Here is a 24744-nt window from a genome sequence, read left to right as displayed (position 1 = left end):
CCAAAACAACCTTTTTATATAGTGCATATTCATTGCCTTTTATTTCTCCTGCGGTGTCCTATATATTTTTTTGCAATGTGTGATCGTATTTCATGTGTGGGTATGATTTTAATAATTAGTTTTTTGCATTTGTGACAAGTTTACAGACATGATCGGTCATACTTCTCAAATACAGAAAAGGACCACAATGTCATGCATGCATATATTTTTTCTAAATCGAAACTAGCTCTCAAAATCTGAGAAATGTTGCCTTCTCCCTACAGTTTTCAGCAGTTAGCTTTGCCCACGACTGGCTCATGTGAACTACAATGCTGTGTTTTAACGTTTAGAAACGTTAATTATCATCGCTTTCGAAACATTTGGACCTTGTCTTTCATCAGCAAGAAAGAATCCTTCAAATAAAAAAGATACACATACTGTAGCAGTTTTTCACAGATAGATACAGCTATGGGTGCCTCCGTCTGACGAAACTACACTGCTGAGTTACACAAGTTTTCGGGGGACACCAACTTAGATAGCTAATTAGCACAGGTGGTCGCCTCTGGTCTAGTCTATTTTCCTTAAACAAGTCCTGTAACATGGAGATATGGCCGTTTGGGAACACAACCCCTTTTCTTCTTGATATGAAAGATAAGGTCCTTATGATTCAAAAACGGTTCTGCAATCGTCGCGTGTTAATGTAAAGATTTGAGCGTCGGGGTCTTGACAAAATCCCCCGTACAGAAGTAGCCTTTGTCCAATGACTCTTATGTGTAATGGAACTGAGTCGTTATCAAGGGCTAGATAGAAACAGGCTGACTATTTGTAGAATCAATATTACTGCTATGTAATCACTGAGGTTCATCTAGATTTTTTTTTCAAGAAATTGAGCATACAGTCACAGATGGAGATAGGAAAGCTTTTTTCTTAGAGACTGATTAATCGATAAGAATATTTGATGCAATTTGTGTGGCACTGTGATACATGTGCCACCTGCTGACAGAAGTTTACAGTGCAGCTTGGTGCAGACACGTCAACCCATTGGTTGCATTATATCACGTGTGTGGATCTGAAGATGGCGTCTCCAAATGGAGGTAAATTCTAATTCTTTACCCTGTTGGGTGTGTAAATGTACATTTTGAGAGCGAGATGCCAATTAAACGTGTATGTTTCCTATATCTATTTGCTGAAACAGTCTGAGTTGATAAAAGTTAATATTTTGTACAAATATTGCATCACGTTTTTTTTACCAGGCTTTGCTCACAAGTGTTTGTCTGCCAAACCAAAATAACAAGACAGCTTACATGAGCTAACGTTAGCTACAGTAGCTAACTAACAGTTAACTAGCTAGCTACTTGGTAAGGTACACTATATATAGAAAACTATGTGAACCTTCAAATTACTGGATTCGGCTATTTCAGCCACACCCGTTGATGACAGGTGTATAAACTCGAGCACACGGCCTTGCGATCCCCATAGACAAACATTGGCAGAATGGCGTCACTGAAGAGCTCAGTGACTTGCAATGTGGCACCGTCATAGGATGTCACCTTTCCAACAAGTCCGTTTGTCAAGTTTCTGCCCTGCACTGCTATAGCTGCCCCAGTCAACTGTAAGTGCTGTTATTGTAAAGTATAAACTAGGAGCAACAACGGTTCAGCCACAAAGTGGTAGGCCACACAAGTTCACAGAACGGGACCGCTGAAGTGCGTAGAGTGTAAAAAAAAAAAAAGAGAATCGGGAGCTCCATGAAATGAGTTTCCATGGCTGAGCAGCCACACACAAGCTTAAGATCACAATGTGCAATGCCAAGCGTCGGCTGGAGTGGTGTAAAGCTCGCTGCCATAGGACTCTCTGGAGTGATAAATCACGCTTCACCATCTGACAGTCCAACAGATGAATCTGGGTTTGAAGGATGCCAGGAGAACGCTACCTTCCCGAATGCATAGTGCCAACTGTGTAGTTTGGTGGAGGAGGAATAATGGTCTGGGGCTGTTTTTCATGGTTCGGGCTCGGCTCCTTAGTTCCAGTGAAGGGAAATCTTAACGCTACAGCATACAATGACATTCTAGACGATTCTATGCTTCCAACTTTGTGGCAACAGTTTGGGGAATGCCCCTATCCTCTTTTAGCATGACAATGCCCATGTGCACAAAGCGAAGTCCATACAGAAGTGGTTTGACGAGATCGGTATGGAAGATCTTGACTGGCCTCCACAGAGCCTGACCTCAACCCCATCTAGCACCTTTGGGATGAATTGGAATCCCGACTGCGAGCCAGGCCTAATCGCCAAACATCAGTGCCCGACTTCAGTAGTGCTCTTGTGGCTGAATGGAAGCAAGTCCCCACAGCAATGTTCCAACATCTAGTGGAAAGCCTTCCCAGAAGAGTGGAGGCTGTTATAGCAGCAAAGTGGGGACCAACTCCATTTTAATGCCCATGATATTGGAATGAGATGTTCGACAAGCAAGTGTATACAAACATTTTGTCCATGTAGTGTAGCTATGCCGGTTGTCAACCATTAGCTAGCTAGGCCTATCCATCTTAACAATAAATTGAAGTGCATTTTAATGGACACTGACCTAGCTAGGTGGCCAGCAAAGGAACAGTAGCTCTAACTAATTAATGTGAGCTAATGTTAACGTAGCCAGCTAGCTAGCTAGCTAGCTAATGCGTTGTGACATAACAAGGGATGGGTGATAAATAACTGATAGCTAGCTATTTAATGTTAGAAATACAGTCAAAATAACTTCCATACTGTCAAACTTCTCACAATAACTATATTTCTAGCTAGCTGTCTAACTATGGTACTAGGTAGCTACTAGCTAACGTTAGTTACTTAAGCAATAGCCTACATGCAAACTCACTGTATATTGAGAAGAAAGGATCATGACCCCTTTCATAACATAACATTTTCAATTCAAATCCAATCACTACTAGCTAGGTACTGTAGATGAGCCCTGTTGATGTAGCTAGCAAGCTCCGACTTAGTTTGTACAGCACACTTTCATATTTAATAGTGTTCAATCTGTTGATGATGACTAAAATCTCCATTTCCACTTTGTAAGGTGATGATTTTGAATCATCTCTGCTGAGTTTTGAGAAGCTGGATAGAGCATCTCCTGACCTATGGCCAGAGCAATGTAAGTGTGTCTTCTCTGCGTAAAGACATGTAGCCTATCATTGCAATTTACTCATTCCTGGTTTTGATTGGTTTGCCTATTTCATGCTGTCATCCCTCACACAGTGCCAGGAGTCGCAGATTTTGCTGCATCATGCAAAAATGTGAGCTATTTTTTTTTTATCTATAACATTGATAAATGAATTGACCTACATGGCTGAGAGAATGCACAATCTTATTTACATGTTTTGTATTGCAGCCAATTACCAATTCTCCGCCCAAATGGATGGCTGAACTGGAGAGTGAGGACATTGAAATGTTAAAAGGTAAAGTACAGTAGCATCATATGGTACACTGTTGAGCATAGTCTTTTCACAGGTAGGCAATGTTTTGACTAACTGTATTCCTCCAACAGAGCTGGGGAGCCTGACCACAGCCAACCTGATGGAGAAGGTCAAAGGGCTACAGAATTTGGCCTACCAGCTGGGCCTTGAGGAGTGTAAGTATTTACCTGAGAAATACACACATGAACGACAGTTAGTCTAGGTTGTCATTCCGTACACTACCTCTAGATGGTGCTGCTAGCTTTATGCCTAATTTATGTCTGAACAGTCAAGGTACATCTCAAGTATATGGTGATAGTCATTCTACTCATTTATATTTCACGCAACAGACACCCCTTAGTTAGATTCAATGTATTTCTAATCCAATCTTTCTGAATATTTTTATTATGAATAAGACATCAATAGATTGTAAATGGAGTATATAAACTCAGCAAAAAAAGAAACGTCCCTTTTTCAGGACCCTGTCTTTCAAAGATAATTCGTAGAAATCCAAATAACTTCACAGGTCTTCATTGTAAAGGGTTTTAACACTGTTTCCCATGCTTGTTCAATGAACCATAAACAATTAATGAACATGCACCTGTGGAACGGTCGTTAAGACACTAACAGCTTACAGATGGTAAGCAATTAAGGTCACAGTTATGAAAATGTAGGACACTGAAGAGGCCTTTCTACTGACTCTGAAAAACATCAAAAGAAAGATGCCCAGGATCCCTGCTCATCTGCGTGAACATGCCTTAGGCATGCTGCAAGGAGGCATGAGGACTGCAGATATGGCCAGGGCAATAAATTGCAATGACCGTACTGTGAGACGCCTAAGACAGCGTTACAGGATGGACAGCTGATCGTCCTCGCAGTGGCAGACCACGTGTAGCAACACCTGCACAGGATCGGTACATCCGAACATCATACCTGCGGGACAGGTACAGGATGGCAGCAACAACTGCCCGAGTTACATCAGAAACACACAACGTCACCTATGGGCACAAACTCACCGTCGCTGGACCAGGCAGGACTGGCAAAAAGTGCTCTTTCACTGACGAGGCGCGGTTTTGTCTAACCAGGGGGTGATGGTCGGATTTGCGTTTATCGTCAAAGGAATGAGCATTACACCGATGCCTGTACTCTGGAGCAGGATCGATTTGGAGGTGGAGGGTCCGTCATGGTCTGGGGCTGTGTGTCACAGCATCATCGGACTGAGCTTGTTGTCATTGCAGGCAATCTCAACGCTGTGCGTTACAGGGAAGACATCCTCCTCCCTCATGTGATACCCTTCCTGCAGGCACATCCTGACATGACCCTCCAGCAAGACAATGCCACCAGCCATATTGCTCGTTCTGTGCGTGATTTCATGCAAGACAGGGATGTCAGTGTTCTGCCATGGCCAGGGAAGAGCCCGGGTCTCAATCCCATTGAGCACGTCTGGGACCTGTTGGATTGGAGGGTGCGGGCTAGGGCCATTCCCCCCCAGAAATGTCCGGGAACTCGCAGGTGCCTTGGTGGAAGAGTGGGGTAACATCTCACAGCAAGAACTGGCAAATCTGGTGCAGTCCATGAGGAGGAGATGCACTGCAGTACTTAATGCAGCTGGTGGCCACACCAGATGTTGTTGTTGAATCTTGTTATGTTCATACAAATATTTACACATGTTAAGTTTGCTGAAAATCAACACAGTTGACAGTGAGAGGATGTTTCTTTTTTTGCTGAGTTTATATACAGTACCAGTCAAAAGTTTGAACACACCTACTCATTAAAGGGTTTTTCTTTATTTTTGCTATTTTCTACATTGTGGGAATAATAGTGAAGACATCAACACTATGGAATAACACACATGGAATCATGTAGTAACCAAAAAAGTTAAACAAATCAAGATATATTTTAGATTCTTCAAAGTAGCCACCCTTTGCCTTGATGACAGGTTTGCACAGTCTTGGCATTCTCTCAACCAGCTTCACCTGGAATCCTTTTCCAACAGTCTTGAACGAGTTCCCACATTTGCTGAGCACTTGTTGGCTGCTTTTCCTTCACTCTGCGTTCAACTCATCCCAAACCATCTCAATTGGCTTGAGGTCAGGTGATTGGAGGCCAGGTCATCTGATGCAGCACTCCATCACTCTCCTTCTTGGTCAAATAACTCTTACACAACCTGGAGGTGTGTTGGGTTATTATCCTGTTGTAATACAAATGATAGTCCCACTAAGCGCAAACCAGATTGAACGGCGTATCGCTGCAGAATGCTGTGGTAGCCATGTTGGTAAGTGTGCCTTGAATTTAAAATAAATTACAGTGTCACCAGCAAAGCACCATCACACCACCTCCATGCTTCAAGTTGGGAACCACACGTGCAGAGATCATCCGTTCACCTACTCAGCGTCTCTCAAATCTGGACTCGTCAGACCAAAGGACAGCTTTCCACCGGTCATGTCCATTACTTGTGTTTCTTGGCCCAAGCAAGTCTCTTCTTCTTATCCATGACCTTTAGTAATGGTTTCTTTGAAGCAATTCGACCATGAAGGCCAGATTCACGCAGTCTCCTCTGAACAGTTGATGTTGAGATGTCTGTTACTTGAACTCTGTGCAGCGTTTATTTGGGATGCAATCTGAGGTGCAGTTAACTCTAATGAACTTCTCCTCTACAGCAGAGGTAACTCTGGGTCTTCCTTTCCTGTCGCGGTCCTCATGAGAGACAGTTTCATCATACCGCTTGATGGTTTATGCAACTGCACTTTAAGAAACTTTCAAAGTTCTTGAAATTTTCCGGATTGACTGACCTTCGTGTCTTTAACCTGTTTGGGCTGCAGGGGCAGTATTGAGTAGCCGGATAAAAGGTGCCCATTTCAAACGGCCTCGTACTCAATTCTTGCTCGTACAATATGCATATTATTATTACTATTGGATAGAAAACACTCTCTAGTTTCTGAAACCGTTTGAATTATATCTGTGAGTAAAACAGAACTCATTTTGCAGCAAACTTCCTGACAGGAAGTGGAAAATCTGAAATCGATGCTCTGTTCTAGGGCCTGCCTATAAATGTCAAGGACATTTATAGGCAGGTATCAGTATACATGCACTTCATACGTCTTCCACTAGATGTCGACAGGCAGTGAGAGAAGAAATGGAGTGTTTAACTTGATCTGGGGTCGAACAAAAGCTCTTTGTATGACGTGTCACCAGTTTCCTGTTTTCTGGAGAGCGCGTGAAGGGACCTGGTTTTGCCTTCTGTACAGCTGTCGTTATAGACGACTAATATCTTCGGCTTTGATTTTATTTGATACATGTGACAATATCATCGTAAAGTATGTTTTTTCAATATAGTTTTATTATATTATTGAAATTTTTTCGGGCGTTAGGCGTGTTGCGTTGTGTGCCTTTGTTCAGGAAGGAGAGCTTCGCACCACTTTGCTAGCTTTCCGTGCTAATTGACTGGAGAAGAGGACATTCTAAATCCAAACAACGATTGTTCCCGACAAAGGACCCCTTGTACAACATTCTGATGAAAGATCGTCACAAGTAGGACCCATTTTTATGATGCTATTTCATATATCTGTCGAACATGTGAAATAGTCGTTTGCGCCCAGATTTTGGGTACTCTCTCGCTGTACCTAAGCTGGATGTCGTAATGAAGTTATTTTTCGAATTCTAACACGGCGATTGCATTAAGAACTAGTGTATCTATCATTTCCTATACAACATGTATTTTTTAGTAACGTTTATGTATAGTTATTTGGTCAGAATAGTTGAGTGCCATAAAAATATCCGCACATTCTGGGAAAAAGATGCTACGTTAGCACAATGTATAACCACTGATTTCAGCTCTAAATATGCACATTTTCGAACAAAACATAAGTGTATGTATAACCTGATGTTATAGGACTGTCATCTGATGAAGCTTATCAAGGTTAGTCAAAAATTATATATCTTTTGCTGGTTTATTCGCTATCGCTAACGTGCCTATTGCTATCGCTAACGTGCCTTGATGAATGAATGCGGTAGTGTGGTAGGCTATTGTAGTAAGCTAATATAATGCTATATTGTGTTTTCGCTGTAAAACACTTAAAAAATCGGAAATATTGGCTGGATTCACAAGATGTTTGTCTTTAATTTGCTATACACCATTGATTTTTCAGAAATGTTTTATGATGAGTATTTAGATATTTGACGTTGGTGTCTGTAATTACTCTGGCTGCTTCGGTCCTATTTGTGACGGTAGCAGTGATTGTAGCTGCAATGTAAAACTGATTTATACCTCAAATATGCACATTTTTCGAACAAAACATAGATTTATTGTATAACATGTTATAAGACTGTCATCTGATGAAGTTGTTTCTTGGTTAGTTTGGTTGGTTCTTGGTTAGTTAGGTTGGCTTTGTGCATGCTACCTGTGCTGTGAAAAATGTCTGTCCTTTTTTGTATTTGGTGGTGAGCTAACATAAATATATGTGGTGTTTTCGCTGTAAAACATTTTAAAAATCGGACAGGTTGGCTGGATTCACAAGATGTTTATCTTTCATATGCTGTATTGGACTTGTTAATGTGTGAAAGTTAAATATTTCTAAAAAATATATTTTGAATTTCGCGCCCTGCACTTGAAGTGGCTGTTGTCATATTGTGCCCGGCTTCGGGCTTGCAGCCCAAAGAAGTTAAAGTAATAATGGACTGTCATTTCTCTCTGCTTATTTGAGCTGTTCTTGCCGTAATGTGGACTTTTACCAAATAGGGCTACCTTGTCACAACACAACTGATTGTCTCAAATGTATTAAGATAGAAATTAATTCCACAAATTAACTTTTAACAAGGCACACCTTTTAATTGAAATGCATTCCAGGTGACTACCTCATGAAGCTGGTTGAGAGAATGCCAAGAGTGTGCAAATCTGTATATATTACATATATTTAGATATGTTTAACACTTTTTTGGTTCGCTTCCGGCGCCGACAGAGATGGCCGCCTCGCTTCGCCTTCTCAGGAAACTATGCAGTATTTTGTTTTTTTATGTATTATTTCTTACATTGTTACCCCAGGAAATCTTAAGTTTTATTACATACAGCCAGGAGGAACTATTGGATATAAGAGCAACGTCAGCTCCCCAACATTACGACCAGGAATACGACTTTCCCGAAGCTTATCCTCTGTTTGGTCCACCACCCAGGACAATGGATCAGATCCCAGCCGGCGACCCAAAACAACGGCGCCGTAGACGGAGCGGTCTTCTGGTCAGGCTCCGTAGACAGGCACACCGCCCACCGCTCCCGAGTATACTACTCGCCAATGTCCAGTCTCTTGACAACAAGGTAGACGAAATCCGAGCAAGGGTTGCCTTCCAGAGAGACATCAGAGATTGTGACGTTCTTTGTTTCACGGAAACATGGCTCACTCAAGACACGCTATCGGAGTCGGTACAGCCACCTGGTTTCTTCACGCATCGCGCCGACAGAAACAAACATCTCTCTGGTAAGAAGAAGGGCGGAGGTGTATGCCTTATGATTAACGAGACGTGGTGTGATCATAACAACATACAGGAGCTCAAGTCCTTTTGTTCACCTGACCTAGAATTCCTTACAATCAAATGCCAACCGCATTATCTACCAAGAGAATTCTCTTCGATTATAATCATCGTCATGTATATCCCCCCCAAGCAGACACATCGACGGCCCTGAAAGAACTTCATTGGACTCTATGTAAACTGGAAACCACATATCCTGAGGCTGCATTTATTGTAGCTGGGGATTTTAACAAGGCTAATCTGAAAACAAGGCTCCCTAAATTCTATCAGCATATCTAATGCATGACCCGGGCTGGCAAAACACTGGATCATTGTTATTCTAACTTCCGCGACGCATACAAGCCCTCCCCCGCCCTCCTTTTGGAAAATCTGACCACGACTCCATTTTGTTGCTCCCAGCCTTTAGACAGAAACTAAAACAGGTAACGGCCGTGCTCAGGTCTGTTAAATGCTGGTCCGACCAATCGGATTCCACGCTTCAAGATTGCTTCGATCACGTGGACTGGGATATGTTCCGCATAGCGTCGGACAATAACATTAATGAATACGCTGACTCGGTGAGTGAGTTTATTAGCAACTGCATCGGTGATGTTGTACCCACAGCGACTATTAAAACCTTCCCCAAACACAAACCGTGGATTGATGGCAGCATTCTCGCAAAACTGAAAGCTCGAACCACTGCTTTTAATCAGGGCAAGGCGACCGGAAACATGATCAAATACAAACAGTGTAGTTATTCCCTCCGCAAAGCAATCAAACAAGCTAAGCGTCAGTATAGAGACAAAATAGAGTCACAATTCAACGGCTCAGACACGAGAGGTACAGTGGGGCAAAAAAGTATTTAGTCAGCCACCAATTGTGCAAGTTCTCCCACTTAAAAAGATGAGAGGCCTGTAATTTTCATCATAGGTACACTTCAACTATGACAGACAAAATGAGAAAATAAAATCCAGAAAATCCCATTGTAGGATTTTTAATGAATTTATTTGCAAATTATGGTGGAAAATAAGTATTTGGTCGCCTACAAACAAGCAAGATTTCTGGCTCTCACAGACCTGTAACTTCTTCTTTAAGAGGCTCCTCTGTCCTCCACTCGTTACCTGTATTAATGGCACCTGTTTGAACTTGTTATCACTATAAAAGACACCTGTCCACAACCTCAGTCACACTCCAAACTCCACTATGGCCAAGACCAGAGAGCTGTCAAAGAACACCAGAAACAAAATTGTAGACCTGCACCAGGCTGGGAAGACTGAATCTGCAATAGGTAAGCAGCTTGGTTTGAAGAAATCAACTGTGGGAGCAATTATTAGGAAATGGAAGACATACAAGACCACTGATAATCTCCCTCAATCTGGGGCTCCACGCAAGATCTCACCCCGTGGGGTCAAAATGATCACAAGAACGGTGAGCAAAAATCCCAGAACCACACGGGGGGACCTAGTGAATGACCTGCAGAGAGCTGGGACCAAAGTAACAAAGCCTACCATCAGTAACACACTACGCCGCCAGGGACTCAAATCCTGCAGTGCCAGACGTGTCCCCCTGCTTAAGCCAGTACATGTCCAGGCCCGTCTGAAGTTTGCTAGAGAGCATTTGGATGATCCAGAAGAAGATTGGGAGAATGTCATATGGTCAGATGAAACCAAAATAGAACTTTTTGGTAAAAACTCAACTCGTTGTGTTTGGAGGACAAAGAATGCTGAGTTGCATCCAAAGAACACCATACCTACTGTGAAGCATGGGGGTTGAAACATCATGCTTTGGGGCTGTTTTTCTGCAAAGGGACCAGGACGACTGATCTGTGTAAAGGAAAGAATGAATGGGGCCATGTATCGTGAGATTTTGAGTGAAAACCTCCTTCCATCAGCAAGGGCATTGAAGATGAAACGTGGCTGGGTCTTTCAGCATGACAATGATCCCAAACACACCGCCCGGGCAATGAAGGAGTGGCTTCGTAAGAAGCATTTCAAGGTCCTGGAGTGGCCTAGCCAGTCTCCAGATCTCAACCCCATAGAAAATCTTTGGAGGGAGTTGAAAGTCCGTGTTGCCCAGCAACAGCCCCAAAACATCACTGCTCTAGAGGAGATCTGCATGAAGGAATGGGCCAAAATACCAGCAACAGTGTGTGAAAACGTTTGACCTCTGTCATTGCCAACAAAGGGTATATAACAAAGTATTGAGATAAACTTTTGTTATTGACCAAATACTTATTTTCCACCATAATTTGCAAATAAATTCATAAAAAATCCTACAATGTGATTTTCTGGATTTTTTTTTCTCATTTTGTCTGTCATAGTTGAAGTGTACCTATGATGAAATTACAGGCCTCACATCTTTTTAAGTGGGAGAACTTGCACAATTGGTGCCTGACTAAATACTTTTTTGCCCCACTGTATGTGGCAGGGTCTACAGTCAATCACGGAGTACAAAAAGAAAACCAGCCCCGTCGCGGACCACGATGTCTTGCTCCCAGACAAACTAAACAACTTCTTTGCTCGCTTTGAGGACAATACAGTGCCACCGACACGGCCCGCTACAAAAACCTGCGGGCTCTCCTTCACTGCAGCCAACGTGAGCAAAACATTTAAACGTGTCAACCCTCGCAAGGCTGCCGGCCCACACGGCATCCCTAGCCGCGTCCTCAGAGCATGCGCAGACCAGCTGGCTGGTGTGTTTACGGACATATTCAATCAATCCTTATCCCAGTCTGCTGTTCCCACATGCTTCAAGAGGGCCACCATTGTTCCTGTTCCCAAGAAAGTAATTTAGCTCAGTTACCTTAGCTATCGCCTTGTCGCACTCACTTCCGTCATCATGAAGTGCTTTGAGAGACTAGTCAAGGACCATATCACCTCCACCCTACATGACACCCTAGACCGACTCCAATTTGCTTACCGCCCCAATAGGTCCACAGACGACGCAATCGCAATCACACTGCACACTGCCCTAAACCCATCTGGACAAGAGGAATGCCTATGTAAGAATGCTGTTCATCGACTACAGCTCAGCATTTAACATCATAGTACCCTCCAAACTCGTCATTAAGCTCGAGACCCTGGACTTCCTTACGGGCCGCCCCCAGATGGTGAAGGTAGGAAACAACATCTCCACCCCGCTGATTCCCAACACTGGGGCCCCACAAGGGTGCGTTCTCAGCCCTCTCCTGTACTCCCTGTTCACCCATGACTGCGTGGCCATGCACGCCTCCAACTCAATCATCAAGTTTGCAGACGACACTGCAGTGGTAGTCTTGATTACCAACAACGACGAGACGGCCTGCAGGGAGGAGGTGAGGGCCCTCGGAGTGTGGTGTCAGGAAAATAACCTCACACTCAATGTCAACAAAACAAAGGAGATGATTGTGGACTTCAGGAAACAGCAGAGGGAGCAGCCCCCTCTCCACATCGATCGGACAGTAGTGGAGAAGGTGCAAAGTTTTAAGTTCCTCTGCATACACGTCAAGGACAAACTGAAAATGTTCACCCAAACAGACAGCGTGGTGAAGAAGGCGAGGCTGAAGAAATTTGGCTTGTCACCAAAAACCCTCACAAACTTTTACAGATGTACAATCGAGAGCATCCTGTCCGGCTGTATCACCGCCTGGTACGGCAACTGCTCCGCCCACAACCATGAGGCTCTCTAGAGGGTAGTGAGGTCTGCACAACGCATCACCGGGGGCAAGCTATCTGCCCTCCAGGACACCTACACCACCCGATTTCACAGGAAGGCCAAAAAGATCATCAAGGACAACAACCACCCGAGCCGAGCCACTGCCTGTTCACCCCGCTATCATCCAGAAGGCGAGGTCAGTACAGGAGCATCAAAGCTGAGACCGAGACTTTAAACAGCTTCTATCTCAAGGCCATCAGACTGTTAAACAGCCATCACTAACATTGAGTGGCTGCTGCCAACATACTGACTCACCTCTAGCCACTTTAATAATAAAAAAATTGGATGTAATAAATGTATCACTAGACACTTTAAACAATGCCACTTTATATGTTTACATACCCTACATTACTCATTGTGTGTATAAGGTAGTTGTTGTGAAATTGTTAGATATTACTGTATGGTCAGAACCAGAAGCACAAGCATTTCGCTATACTTGCATTAACATTTGCTAACCATGTGTATGTGACCAATAAAATGTGATTTACATGATTTCATAGTTTTGATGTCTTCACTGTTTTTCTACAATGTAGAAAATAGTAAAAATAAAGAAAAACCCTTTAATGAGAAGGTGTCACATTTTGACTGGTACTGTATAAGGCTTGTTGTCTAATCGGGTGTATAAAACAGTTAGAGCACTGCACGTATGAATTTATTATTTTCGTTGTGTTGATTATGGTTTGGTAATTCAGCGTAAAACAACAGCATTTCGAGAGTGCATTTAGAAGCCTTGTGAAGTGGGGGAAGGTCTCACATAAGCGTAACACAACGATTGAAGCATGTGATGGATGCGAAATGTGGTCTGACATATTTTCTGCATCTGTTGTCCTAATCCTTAACATGTGGATTAGAGAGATATAGCTAAGTGCTCCTATTTTTCCTAAGAGGAAGATGGGTACTTGGCTTATTGTGGACAAAGCTCACCATGCACAAACACAGAAAGAGCGATTTGATACAGACTGAAATGTTTCCTCTCAAAATTATATGGTTGTTTCCAAAATAACAGTATTGTTAAATTCTGACACACTGCATGCTTTTAATGTTGACTGCACTCTCCTATTCAATTGTTTTGCGCTCTTGTTGTAGAGTAACGCACTCCCTGACAATCAGATTTATGTATATGCTTTGTGATGAGAGTCCTCCCTTAAATCTGGAGTGGATTTAGCCTCCATACAATGCTTAAAACAGAAACTGTAATATTGTACGATGGGGACCAAGACCCCTCTGCCTCTTTTGCGATCCCGAGAGATGTATAGCATGTTGCTATGCAGAGTTGGTATAGGGCTGATACGTCCCGCTCCACAGCGAGTGCCACGCTGATTTGTAAAATTCCATAAAGACAGGATGATTAAAGTAGGCTCATTCTGGAGAGGATTATGCCAAACATGATTTGTCTGTGCTTTGCCCCGCTCGCTCATAAAAATTAGAAATATATTTTTATTTAATGGCAACTTTTGAGTAGATCAAGGAGGCAAGCCACGTCAAAACATTGCCACCAAGATATAGAGCATGACTTGACAGCTTGAATGACGATGAATTGCCTCAAAATGCATGTAGACTTGGTGTGGATGACACTGCTCTATCGAATGTCCCACATATTATGTAGCAGGCATTATGAAAGCTCAGATTAGTGTAATTGACTTCAGCATAGATGAAATGTGTTATCTGCTTATTTCAGGCTCATATTTACAGGTCAGGATCCTCTGTCTACCACACACATTTTAGCATATTATTGCTGCTAAATACAGAATGAAACAGGCTGATCATACAGTCTGATCCAGGGTCTGTGGGACCAATCTCACCTAAACGCGATAATCTTCATTTACAGGCATTTATGGCCAAATGAAGCTATCTGATGTCCCTCACATTTTTCAGATCAGCTTGACTCAAGGCCTGAGCATGCACTGGTCTGTTAATGATCTTTAATTCAATGCTTCATGTTGTCTACCATACCACGTATTTATTAGTCAAGAACGTGTTGTAGCTGGTTCTTATAAAGCTGTTATCTGCCATAAAGGAAGGGACGTTGTTTTTGCAACCATGTCATGTACCTCGGGATGACGCAACACAATGATGGTTATTATCGGTCTCAGAGCAGCTTGTACTGGAGCCTCTTTAATGTGCTCTGGTTTAATTTTCTCCTTTTCCCGCTGTCAGGGGAGGCCTTGTAAATCTCAGCTACTTTTTCATCATGTTTGTGCGCTCTTCAGTGCCCCGTAAACAAGCCGCCTGAGAGAGAGAGAGAGCATGAAGGCAGGGGACAGGATTTACTATCCCCCTTAAACATGTGGCCCATTGAACTGTGGGCTGTTTAATGGGAAGAGCACAATCAGCCAGTGAAAACACACCACCACCCCGCCCTGCGGCCCGAGGAGGAAGGGGACTGGCCAGAGGTAGACACCTCTCACCTAGAGGACACTGATTTCACCTAGCCCTTCAGGAGGACTTGGAACACTACCATGGCAATGTTATAGATGCCATTCAGAATAAATTACCAAAAAAATGACTAAAACATAAAAATATGAAGACGGGCCTAATGTAATGTGAAATGACAACATGTAACGTTTGGAGATTGAGGCAGAGTATGCCTGTAGATCATAGACCCCAAGACTAGAAGGCATGTGGGACAACACTTTGTGTAGATGTGTATTTATATATGCCTATGTGTTAGTATAAGTGTGTGGCAGGCTGTCCCCTGGGGAGGGGGCTCCACCTCCCCATGGCTGTGTGACGCTGCCCGGGTGGGTCCCAGCGGGGCCTGGCGCGTGCCTCCTCCCCAGACCCCAGGTGCTTCCCCACCCTGTGATGAATGCCCCTGTCGTGGGCCGCTGAGCCCGGCATCAGGCCCTGGGTCCTAGGGGAGCACTGACTACTGTGATAAGTGATGTTATTGGAGGTAATTGAAAGGAGAGTGGTCCTGAGGGACATGTCTCAGGCTGCTGCTCTAACACACTTGTAGGTTTCACTGATCACCACCAGCACTGACTGACTGACTGCCTGACTGACTGGGCCTTGGCTCGTTGGTAATGCAGTGATACCTTTGTATCACTGCAAAGGCAGCCCTTTGTATCACTGCAAATGAGCCCTACGCAGAGACCATTAAGTGTAGTGATAGTATTTAAAAAAAATAAAAATAATAATAATAATTCTTCAGTTAGATTATGAAAAGAACTGTACCGACTGAGCCTCCTGATTATTCACTGCAATGGATTTATTGTTGGAAATAGAATGAGGCTGTCATGATCGTCCAGGTTTGGTTTGATACAAAGGAATGCCAGTCAAGACCAGTCCTGCTCAGTATTGCCTGGCATGTACTCCACTGTGCCACCACCACAGTAGAACCAGGATGACACCTACATCCCTGTCTATGTGGAGGTGAGGCTGAAGGTCAGCGCAGACAGCTCTTAATGGCCCAGCATTCACAGCCTCCTCTCCTCCCCAACATCAATCTCCTGCCTATAAACAGGCCTGTGCAGCTGAATATGATTGCATTCACACTGGCCCACGGTGCTAATGTGCTTCCATCAATCCATCCAGGGCGACCTGAGTGACCGCGGAGCGGGCCGTTATGAAGTGCTGCTCCCTGACAGCCTCTGAATGAGGAACAGGGGACCCTCCTCCTCTGTCCTCCTCTTCTCTCTGCACCGGCCTGCTTTATGGGCTCATAGTGGAGACGAATGGCAGCTCCCACCCGCCAGAGAGTTGTTAGGATTGGCATGAAGGGAAACTGAAATAGGACATAAACGATGCTGTGTATGTGTTGATCGGTTTTCTGTATCAAATTATTATAATGTGTTGGAACTCGTTTTTTGATTTGAGATGCATGTTTTGGGGGAAATATTGTGGTATGAGAAAATTGTCCCCGAAAAGCTTGTTTGTTCAGCCAAATATGCATCAAGTTATTTCAGAATCCTCAAACCAGTGTTGCATGGTTATCGCAGAATTGGTTCCTGACTGTTGGTTTAGTGTAGCTGTTGAAGCATGAAGCAACAGTTGGTGCTGAATCGTACAAACAATCATAATTGAGGTTCATCAAGATTGTCTAAACAAGTCAACTGATCACCCAGTAGCAGTGGAGCTGTGTCTTCTGTATCAGTATTATGTGTGTATCATGGTAGAGGGAGAGCTGCACACACCGCCTGTTCCTCAGCCCTGCCTGCCTTCCGCCTCCCTGATCAGATCGGAAATGACACCTCATTTCCATAAATGCATTAAGAATTCATTGGATTTTTTTCTTTCCCAGCTAATCATTTTGGCGGTGTAAAACCTTTTAGGCTTTTTAATGAATGAATTTTGACTGATTGCCTATTAATAAGGACACCTCTTGAGCAGGGATAGGCTCTGGCAGGGGTGAGGCGGTGTAGATGTTTATTTGTGTGTGTGTGTGTGTGTGTGTCAGTGCACACAGCAGCAGGCAGGAAGACATTGGAGGGAGAGAAGAGGGGGGAGGAGAGGAGCGCTCTCTCAGTTGGGACATAAAGAGGAACCAGTGGCTCCCCTGGGAAATCACTGGTCGTGTCTGCATCTTAAATATCCCTGTGAAGTATCAATAAGTGGGTAATTGAATTTTGAACACAAACATGAGCGTCAGGTGTATGTGTTGCGAGGCGGGGGGTTATATGGGGGGGGGGGGGGGGGGTGAATGTTTGATGGCAGAAGGAGGGGTGTGTGGGGGGGGGGGTCATCTCCTCTGTGCCTCCGGTCCCTGGGGAAGTGGGCAGTGAGAATGGATGTTAAATCCATTAAATAAAGCTTACAGACAGTAATAGCTGAGTGGCACTTGAAGATGGGCAGTGGGGGTCAGATTAGTATGCTTGACTCTTAATGAAAGTGAATTGGGGCAGTCAGGGCTGGAGGCTGGGACACCAGTTAACCCAGGTGGTCATCTGTCTCTGGGGCTAACAGGGGTCTGGCTGGCTCCTCTGGCGTGTGCCTGGAGTGGTGAAGCGGCCTCACCATGATTACTACCATTCCACACAGGGGAGGGGGCGCAGGGGGAGACGAGATGATGTGACTGACACCCAGATCACTCACTCCAAACGGTAGGAAGGTGATGTCACACATTTAGGCTATATATTTACATTTTGAGAGGACCATTTTGAGAAGTGCCGGTGGACGAATATTGTATTCAGTTTTGGATATTCATCTGGTTGAGGGGGACATTGTGTACTTGTATTTTCCTGTATACATCAGGTTGTGATATCATCCCCAGACCAGCCAGGGCTCAATGATAATTAGAGAGCAACTAATCAACAGGGTGAAGACAAGGCCCTCACAATCCATAAGCCAAAGGTGTCATTTAGTATAATGGCAGCTGTAACAAGTCGCTGATTAACATAGTACAGAATTAGGGATTGACCTTTCTAATCAACTAAACACATCTCTCACTCCCTCTAATCAGTATTGATCACTCCTGGCCTGTAACAACATGTATGTGTGGGCATGTGCACTCACATCTGTGTGTGCTCTGAGGTGGGGGGGTGCTGGACTGTTGTGTGCACGAGGCAGACATCCTCATTGACAGAGATCTATGTGGGTGTCTTTCAGTCTGTGTGTGTGAGTCCAGTTGCCTGAGGGGGGCTGGATTGCTGGTCCTTTCTCTTCCCACTTTTAATCTTTCTCTTACAATGCAAATCGTATGAGTTTCTATCTGACAGACAGAGGGGGAGGCTAAACGGAACTCTAATTAATGAGTGGCTCAGAGGGGTGAGTCCTGATGGAGGGGGTCTCTGGGGGGGGGGGGGGGCACAGCCACAGACCAGGCTGCTCTGCTTTATTGTTGGGGGATGGAGAGATACGGAGGGAGAGAGACACCAGTCTGTCCCATTTAACAGGCCTCTCCAGAAACCAGTGGTCCATTTAACGAGCTCTTAGCAGAGAGATCAGAAAGACAACCCTGGGATTAGGAGACCAATGACTCAATAGGATTCTCTAAAGGTCCTGTCTCCATCAGCATGAAGTTTGGAAAGAATGCCATTTTTATTTGTGAACGCGATACAGCGATAATGCTATCATTTTAGGTTATAGTTTTATCTACAGTCTTGTCTTTTTATTTAGTATCAAATCATCAAATACAAGGTCAAAGCAGACATTTAATTATGCTCTTGTAACTATCTTCTCTATTTAACATGTAGATCTCTCTTTCTCCATGCTCCAAGATTGAGTATAGGTCTAACTAGATATATAGAGCACTGTTGTGATAGCCTTTGGCTCACTAAACCCAACTCCTCCTAATAGGGAAATGATATCTGTGCACCAGTAGTTTTATGTCATCTTAATTCATTACATCCCACGTGATTCTGATGGTTTCATTCCATCTAAGACCCTGTATGTCGGTCTGTCCGGGGGCACTAATTATTTTGTTTAGTGTTATTCGAAGAGACCGCAGCACCACGCAAAATTAATCAATCCCAATCCAATTAGCATCATGTTGAACCTGATGATGGACGCCTCAAGGTGAAGCGGCCCGTGCCCAGCCGGGGCATTATCATTCCAGGGAGGGCGGCTCATCTAAATTACAATTCACCCTGCTTTTTCATTAGCCGCCGTGGCTCCGCTAACTTCTTCACCGCTTTTCACAGCCCAACAAACACCTAGGCAGCTCATCAGCTCTGGTGTCTGGTTCAACAAGCAGAGAGAGACAATTGTACAACTGTAAACCTTCTGTGTGGGTGGGAAGGCTTGGGACAGTCAGACACACGCACACTCATGTGTATTTGTATGCATGTTTTTCCAAAAATATACAAGAAGGAAGGCCCGCTTCCCCCTTGAAATAGGAATTTACTTTCTGTGATTGTCAGTGTGGCCTGTAATGCTCTTCGTGTCCTGGTGAGTATGCTTAGCAACTGTATGAAGCTGGTGTTTTCTGTACTGATGCTAAGAGCCTGCTCCTCTTATTATCAGGAACAAAGTGTAATTACTGGACCTGGATGAGGCCTCTCCAGGCTGGCACTGATGCTGGAGGAACATCCCTGTAGCTTCCCTTGTGACAACCTGGCTGTTGTTGACTGAAAACCTTCTGGAATACGCTCCTTACCAGATAGAAGCAAGGTGACAAGGCGTTCAGTTGGGGCCAATCTGTTGTCGCGCAATGGGGTTGGCACAGATCCAGAACTATTGTGCAGAGCTTGTTTTGTAGACCCCCACCAAGTGCTCTTCATTGTACAGCACATCTCCCATTTTCATGGGCTTTCCTAGCTAACCTTTATGGTTTATGTTGTGAGTGCTATCTGATCAGTGTCTTTGGTTCTTACGACGGTCATTCAGTGGTAGCTAAGTGTATAGTAAAGGCAGTCAGTGAGAAGAAATGTGGTTATGGCCATAGTCTCTTAGACATAAGGCACTATGGAAAGTTGTGGATCGATTAGTTTGCGTTCCAGAGAACTGTATCTCTCAGACAACATCCCCCTTTCACTCCCCCCATATTTTTCTTTAACACAGTTATACATGCACATACTGAGATGCTTGAATACATGTATCTGACTGCCTTGATAAGGCAATCACAAGGGGTGTGTGTCTCTTTAGTAGCTAGTTTGCGTCTTATGTTGTTTTCCATGAACAGATGTTTGTATAAATTACCTCCCCGTTAGATGTTTCACAAATGAAATGCATGCTTTGCATTAATAAGTGATTCTGCTCTGAAGTGGAGGACTGGGTGATGGAGTGCTGTAGCTTGTTTTAGTCTAAATCCATGGTTGAAGCATAAGTTTTGACAGCATACAGTGGCAAGAAAAATCATGTGAACCCTTTGGAATTACCTGGATATCTGCATAAATTGGTCATCAAATTTGATCTGATCTTCATCTAAGTCACAATAATAGACAAACATAGTGTGCTTGAACTAATAACACACAAACTATTGTATTTTTCTTGTCTATATTGAATGCATCATTTAAACATTCACAGTGTAGGTTGGAAAAAGTATGTAAACCCCTAGGCTAATGACTTCTCCAAAAGCTAATTGGAGTCAGGAGTCAGCTAACCTGGAGTCCAGTCAATGAGATAAGATTGGAGATGTTGGTTAGAGCTGCCTTGCCCTATAAAAAACACTCACAAAATATGAGTTTGTTATACACAAGAAGCATTGCCTGATGTGAACCATGCCTCGAACAAAAGAGATCTTGGTAGACCTAAGCTTAAGAATTGATGACTTGCATAAAGCTGGAAAGGGTTATAAAAGTATCTCTAAAAGCCCTGATGTGCATCAGTCCACAGTATGACAAATTGTCTATAAATGGAGAAAGTTCAGCACTGTTGCTACTCTCCCTAGGAGTGGTCGTTCTGCAAAGATGACTGCAAGAGCACAGCGCAGAATGCTCAATGAGGTTAAGAATCCTAGAGTGTCAGCTAAAGACTTCCAGAAATCTCTGGAACATGCTAACATCTCTGTTGACAAGTCTTTGATACGTAAAACACTAAACAAGAATGGTGTTCATGGGAGGACACCACAGAAGAAGCCACTGCTGTCCCCCAAAAAATATTGCTGCAAGTCTGAAGTTTGAAAAAGTGCACCTGGATGTTCCACAGCGCTACTGGCAAAATATTCTGTGGAAAGATGAAACTACAGTTGAGTTGTTTGGAAGGAACACACAACACTATGTGTGGAGAAAAAAAGGCACAGCACACCAACATCAATACCTCATCTCAACTGTAAAGTATTGCGGAGGGAGCATCATGGTTTGGGGCTGCTTTGCTGCCTCAGGGCCTGGACAGCTTGCTATCATCGACGGAAAAATTAATTCCCAAGTTTATCAAGACATTTTGCTGGAGAATGTTAGGCTATCTGTCCGCCAATTGGAGCTCAACAGAACTTGGGTGATGCAACAGGACAACAACCCAAAACACAGAAGTAAATCAACAACAGAATAGCTCCAACAGAAGAAAATACGCCTTCTGGAATGGCCCAGTCAGAGTCCTGACCTCAACCCGATTGAGATGTTGTGGCATGACCTCAAGAGCAATTCACACCAGACATCCCAAGAATATTGCTGAACTGAAACAGTTTTGTAAAGAGGAATGATCCAAAACTCCTCCTGACCGTTGTGCAGGTCTGATCCGGAACTACAGAAAACGTTTGGTGGATGTTATTGCTGCCAAAGGAGGGTCAACCATTTATTAAGTCCAAGGGTTCACATCCCTTTTCCACCCTGCACTGTGAATGTTTACACGGTGTATTCAATAAAGACATCAAAACGTATAATTGTTATTAGTTTAAGCAGACTGTGTTTGTCTATTGTTGTGACCTAGATGAAGATCAGATTAAATTTTATGACCAATTTATGCAGAAATCCAGGTAAACTCAGCTAAAAATGAAACGTCCCTTTTTCAGGACCCTGTCTTTCAAAGATAATTCGTAAAAATCCAAATAACTTCACAGATCTTCATTGTAAAGGGTTTAAACACTGTTTCCCATGCTTGTTCAATGAACCATAAACAATTAATGAACATGCACCTCTGGAACGGTCGTTAAGACACTAACAGCTTACAGATGGTAGGCAATTAAGGTCACAGTTATGAAAACTTAGGACACTAAAGAGGCCTTTCTACTGACTCTGGGAAAAAAGATGCCCAGGATCCCTGCTCATCTGCGTGAAAGTGGCTTAGGCATGCTGCAAGGAGGCATGAGGACTGCAGATGTGGCCAGGGCAATAAATTGCAATGTCCGTACTGTGAGACGCCTAAGACAGCGCTACAGGGAGACAGGATGGACAGATGGTTGTCCTCGCAGTGGCAGACCACGTGTAACAACACCTGCACAGGATCGGTACATCCGAACAGCACACCTGTGGGATAGGTACAGGATGGCAACAACAACTGCCCGAGTTACACCAGGAACGTACAATCCCTCCTGCTCAGACTGTCCGCAATAGGCTGAGAGAGGCTGGACTGAGGGCTTGTAGGTCTGTTGTAAGGCAGGTCCTCACCAGACATCACCGGGAACAACGCTGCCTATGGGCACAAACCCACCGTTGCTGGACCAGACAGGACTGGAAAAAAGTGGTCTTTCACTGACGAATCGCGGTTTTGTCTCACCAGGGGTGATGGTCGGATTCGCATTTATCGTTGATGGAATGAGCGTTACACCGAGGCCTGTACTCTGGAGCAGGATCGATTTGGAGGTGGAGGGTCTGGTGCGGTGTGTCACAGCATCATCGGATTGAGCTTGTTGTCATTGCAGGCAATCTCAACGCTGTGCATTACAGGGAAGACATCCTCCTGTCTCATATGGTACCCTTCCTGCAGGCTCATCATGACATGACCGTCCAGCATGACAATGCCACTAGCCATACTGCTCGTTCTGTGCGTGATTTCCTGCAAGGCAGGGATGTCAGTGTTCTGCCATGGCCAGCGAAGAGCCCAGATCTCAATCCCATTGAGCACGTCTGGGACCTGTTGGATCGGAGGGTGAGTGCTAGGGCCATCCACCACAGAAATGTCTGGGAACTTGCAGGTGCCTTGGTGGAACAGTGGGGTAACATCTCACAGTAAGAACTGGCAAGTCTGGTGTAGTCCATGAGGAGATGCACTGCCGTACTGAATGCAGCTGGTGGCCACACCAGATACTGTTACTTTTGAGTTTGACCCCCCTTTGTTCAAGGACACAATATTACATTTCTTTTAGTCACATGTCTGTGGAACTTATTCGGTTTATGTCTCAGTTGTTGAATCTTGTTATGTTCATACAAATATTTACACATGTTAAGTTTGCTGAAAATAAATGCAGTTGACAGTGAGAGGACATTTCTTTTTTTGCTGAGTTTATTTCCAAAATGTTCGCATACTTTTTCTTGCCACTGTAGGTTGTAGTGTACCCAGAAGTTTACTATACAGAATTCAGTGGAAATACTTTCAACTAATCAATTGTTTTTTGGTAGGTTACCTCAAGCAGCCTTGAGTAAGAGGTGCTCAAAAATGTTTGATTTCTGAAATGTACAGTTGATATTTACATCGTATCATTTGTTCATTCTCCAGCCAGGGAGATGACCAGGGGAAAGTTCCTGAACATCCTGGAGAGACCCAAAAAGTGAAGACCCCAGGACTGCTCTTTACACAGGATGTGTCTGCACAGAGAGTAATACAACACCCAGATGACTGATTTGAGACAGAAGAGGAATCAGACCTATGCCTTTATGTATACACTCATACTACTACTACCACCATCAAGTCCCTGAATTTGAATATTGACACTGGGGCTAAATTCACTCACTGCGGAGTTCCGCTCGAGTCAAAGGGCTGCAACACTTTTGACCCCCTGACCTGTACATTTCTTTTGTCCTCAAAGGCAGTTCCATTTACTTTTAGAATGATTTGAAATGGTGAATTACTTTCCTGTTTAGCTAGCTCGTAGGACTGTTTTTAAATGTGTATATTCTGTATTTATTATTTTGCTATTTGGAACATAATTTTTTTTTTAAATGCAATTTGTCAAAGAATATTGTGTAATTCTTTTTTTTTAATTATACATTGCTCCCTCTTTTAGGCTATAACATGTTTATTAATTGTCCTTGTAATCAAACTAATTGGTAATTACCCTCAGTGTCACGTTCCTGACCTGTTTTCCTTGTTTTTGTATGTGTTTACTCAGGGCGTGAGTTGGGGTGGGCATTCTATGTTATGTGTTTCTATGTTGGGTTAAATGTGCTGCCTGATATGGTTCTCAATTAGAGGCAGGTGTTTGACGTTTCCTCTGATTGAGAACCATATTAAGGTATGCTGTTCTCACTGTTTGTTTGTGGGTGATTGTTCCTGTGTCTGTTGCACCACACGGGACTGTCGTTTGTTCATTCGTTTGGCTAGTCTTTCCTGTTCGTGCGTTCTTCGTGTCTATATGTAAGTTCTTATGTTCAGGTCAGTCTACGTCGTTGGTTTGTTATTTTGTTAATTATCAAGTGTAGTTTGTGTCAGTGTTCGTCTTGTCAAATAAATTCATTATGTCTACATTCAACGCTCCTCATCCGAGGAGGAGGCATTAGACAGCCGTTACACTCAGTGTGCATCTCTGGATACAATTTAATCTGTCAATGGTTTAGGATACAATTAAATTCACTTCAGAAACTGGTTCCATGATGCAACAGTTTTTTGGGTGGAATCGAACTTTTAATTAGGGCAATAACTTCATGCCTGTGC

The 24744-nt window shown here is 43.7% G+C and overlaps 1 protein-coding gene across 1 annotated transcript; it reads left to right on the top strand.

The window, feature by feature from the left end:
• The first annotated feature begins 102 nt into the window (after positions 1–102).
• LOC129812875 (protein lin-52 homolog) lies at positions 103–24677 on the top strand. The gene is made up of 6 exons (XM_055864822.1): positions 103–1073; positions 3048–3122; positions 3227–3264; positions 3360–3426; positions 3516–3599; positions 23590–24677. Exons 1-6 carry the CDS (start codon positions 1055–1057, stop codon positions 23643–23645), a joined length of 339 nt encoding a protein of 112 aa, XP_055720797.1. The 5' UTR covers positions 103–1054; the 3' UTR covers positions 23646–24677.
• The last annotated feature ends 67 nt before the right edge of the window (positions 24678–24744 follow it).

This window comes from Salvelinus fontinalis, chromosome 16 (assembly GCF_029448725.1).
Source record: "Salvelinus fontinalis isolate EN_2023a chromosome 16, ASM2944872v1, whole genome shotgun sequence".
Lineage (NCBI taxonomy): Eukaryota > Metazoa > Chordata > Actinopteri > Salmoniformes > Salmonidae > Salvelinus > Salvelinus fontinalis.
This window is presented reverse-complemented; position numbering and strand designations above follow the sequence as displayed.

Bases quoted from the DNA above. Each gene is read 5' to 3' on its own strand.
- LOC129812875 (XM_055864822.1), top strand. The intron at 3,265-3,359 runs GTGAGCTATTTT...TTTGTATTGCAG, and splicing joins TTGCTGCATCATGCAAAAAT to CCAATTACCAATTCTCCGCC. The intron at 3,427-3,515 runs GTAAAGTACAGT...TTCCTCCAACAG, and splicing joins GGACATTGAAATGTTAAAAG to AGCTGGGGAGCCTGACCACA.